Source organism: Papilio polytes, unplaced genomic scaffold (assembly GCF_000836215.1).
Source record: "Papilio polytes unplaced genomic scaffold, Ppol_1.0 DF823824.1, whole genome shotgun sequence".
Classification (NCBI taxonomy): domain Eukaryota; kingdom Metazoa; phylum Arthropoda; class Insecta; order Lepidoptera; family Papilionidae; genus Papilio; species Papilio polytes.
Genome location: NW_013525380.1, coordinates 241,608 through 244,431, shown reverse-complemented (window position 1 = coordinate 244,431; position 2,824 = coordinate 241,608). Strand labels below are relative to the sequence as shown.

At 34.3% G+C, this 2,824-nt stretch overlaps 1 protein-coding gene across 1 annotated transcript in view; it reads left to right on the top strand.

Moving 5' to 3' along the window:
* Positions 1–2,824, top strand: part of LOC106103288 — a 16,065-nt gene that overhangs the window by 11,534 nt on the left and 1,707 nt on the right. Inside the window, exons 7-9 of the mRNA XM_013283017.1 lie at positions 4–61; positions 796–914; positions 2,207–2,333. Of these exons, the coding sequence (XP_013138471.1) occupies positions 4–61; positions 796–914; positions 2,207–2,333 (304 nt within the window). The remainder of the gene's footprint in view (positions 1–3; positions 62–795; positions 915–2,206; positions 2,334–2,824) is intronic.

Below are 2,824 nucleotides of genomic sequence, written 5' to 3'. Positions count from 1 at the left end.
GAGGGAGTAGTCGTTGCAGCTCAGAGCTTCATCGGCGAACTTCTCTTTTTCTTCTTCTCCGGTCTGTATTTCTTTTATAATTCTGTTTTTTTTTTTATTAATTCTAGCGCATTTGTTTATTTATCGCGCATTTTACTGTTAAAATGGTAGTGCCCGCTTTAACCAGCAGCGCCAACACGGCCCAGTAATACCACGACCACACTGAAGACAGCCGTGAAGTGGAAGCAATTCCATGTTTCGTCTGATGAGTGTGGTGCCGGAGGCCTAATTTAAATCTCTTTTTCTTTACCACTCTTTTCTTATAAGGACGGGAAAGGGAAGTGGATTTGATGGTGGCGGAGATGCATAGGACGTGGAAATATCCTCTTTATCTGCATCTCCTCCTACGTCGTATAAGGGTAGGCAACGCATCTGCAATTGCGGATGTCTATGGGCAGCGGTCGCTTCGCCATTCAAGTGGATTCAGGTGTCCGCTTGCTCGTTTGTTATGTTATAAAAAAAATTGTCTTGTATTTTTTGGAAAGTTTAAAGAAAATTGATAGGATTTAAATAGTTTTAGACATTTTAAATAAATTGATGATGACGTTTATTTAACTAATATTATAAATGCGAAAGTTTAGATGGATGTTTGTTAGAGTTTGTAGCCTAAATGGCTGAAAGGATTTCGATGAAGTTCGGCATAGTCGTAAAAGATAGTCTGGAAAAACACATAGACTACTCAGTTTTGATTTTTTTAATTCCACGCGGACGGTGTCGCGAGCGAAAGCTAGTTATTAATAATATATACGTTTCCAGGTAAAATAATAAAACGCTGGGGTTATAGGAGAACTCTTACTTTCTCCCTCTTTTGCTACGGAATCAGACTCGCTCTCATCTCCTTCATACAGCATCCCTGGCATCTCGTGTTTATTGAGGTAAGGATTTATTACTATTTTATACTCGATATTAATCTAAATAAATCTACAGTGTGTCTAAATAAGATAGATTAGTTTGATAAATGACGTATATGAAGTATCGAATTCAATTTGTATGAAGGCAAATGTACAATTATGAACTATCGATATTCGGTTTAAATAATTATCGAACTCAACTAAAATTATTATTTTCTTATTAACTAATTTAGAGGACAATTTCTAGTATTGATTATAGTGTAGAGAATTTAGCGATGACAGAAATAATAGCGAAATCCAATTCGATTACGTACGACTGTAAAGTAATAAACATTTGTTTACTCTCATTATTTGTTATTGTCATTATAAATTTGAGAAAACAGTGTTTTTTTTTTCAAATCATAAGTTATAAACTATGGATCTATCGATTCCAACTTTTATAAGAATAAAAATGGAAAATCGATAAAATGGGGATGTTTCCTAATGTTACAAATTCAAATAAAGTTATGTTTAATATTTTAAAGACAGTATTTTAAAACCTATAATAACATTTGGAGACCTTAAATGTTTGTCTCCATTGAAATATAAATTAAAAACGCTGCAATATTTTGTACCCTCCATTACTCTATCTCAAACATCAATCAGAGCTCGGTGACGTAACTTCTTCGCAAACAACATGGCAGTGTGACCAGCTTCAGTGAATGTCAGTGCATTTTGTAGTTATAATTTTTTTTAATGATTATAATAATTGAGTTTGCGTGTGTTATATTATGATTACTCCATTATTAAGTGTTTTTATATTTACGATATATTTTACGAGCAAATTTTTCTATCACTGTGACGAAAAAAAAATAGTAAAAGTAATTTGAATAGCTAATTCAATTTACGTCTGGTCACTTTGAATGACTTTGACAGACCGCGACGCGAGGTTTGTTAGCAAAGAAGTGACGTCATGTCATGAGGCGTTTTCGCGGTCTTTCGAGGTGTTGTTTTTAGTTAAGTGTTTTTGTAATTAAATGTTGCGTATATGATTTTATTATATTTTTTATCTTGATATGGTTTATCTACATAATAAAAGCAATTCCAAAAATTAGGAAACATCCCCATTCATGACTGATTACACAACCATCCCTACTAAATTGAAGTGAATTGTCAAAGTAATCTAACTTATTTAAACACATTATAGTCAATTTTTTTATTACATGTCAATATGAGGTGGCACTAAACTTGACAACTGATATAGTATCTTTCAGAGAAAGTACCGGTATAAAATTATAAGCCACTTTTATTTATTTATTAATCTATTGGGTGGTTAGGGTATAATGCAAGGGCCGACTTACGCGCTATGTTACTCTACCATAGTGGGGTACGCAGCGCATGTCGCCCCTGAAGGGTATTCCGCTACCGTACAAGGTATAGTTGCTGGCATGGATGATGGTGTTGGTAAGTAAATTACTTTGTTTTATATGTTTATGAAGGTTTATATTACTTATAAATGCAAAAGTTTTAGATGTTAGAGTTTTTCCAACTGCTGAAGGGATCTCGGTGGGCGTAGATGTAGTCTGGAAGAACAATTAGGCTACTTATGTTTTTATTTCGCGAGGAGAGCTAAGCTATTTAATCTAAATACTGACTTTCACACGCGACGCCGTCTGTATGAAGAGAAAATACAAAAATATTTAGCTTATGTTTTTCAGACTATGTACAAATATTACATCGACATCCGTTCAGCAGTTTAGGCTACAAACATCCATCTAAACTTTCGCATTCATAAAACAGTAGAACCTCGATAACTCAAACCTCGGTAACTTAAAAAAATAATATGTTCCCTTCCCATCAGAGCCCAAAACCTCTATAACATTTTTTTTTATAATACGAGGTGGCAAACGAGCAAGCGTGACCTGAATCCACCGAAATGGAAAGCGACCGCTGCC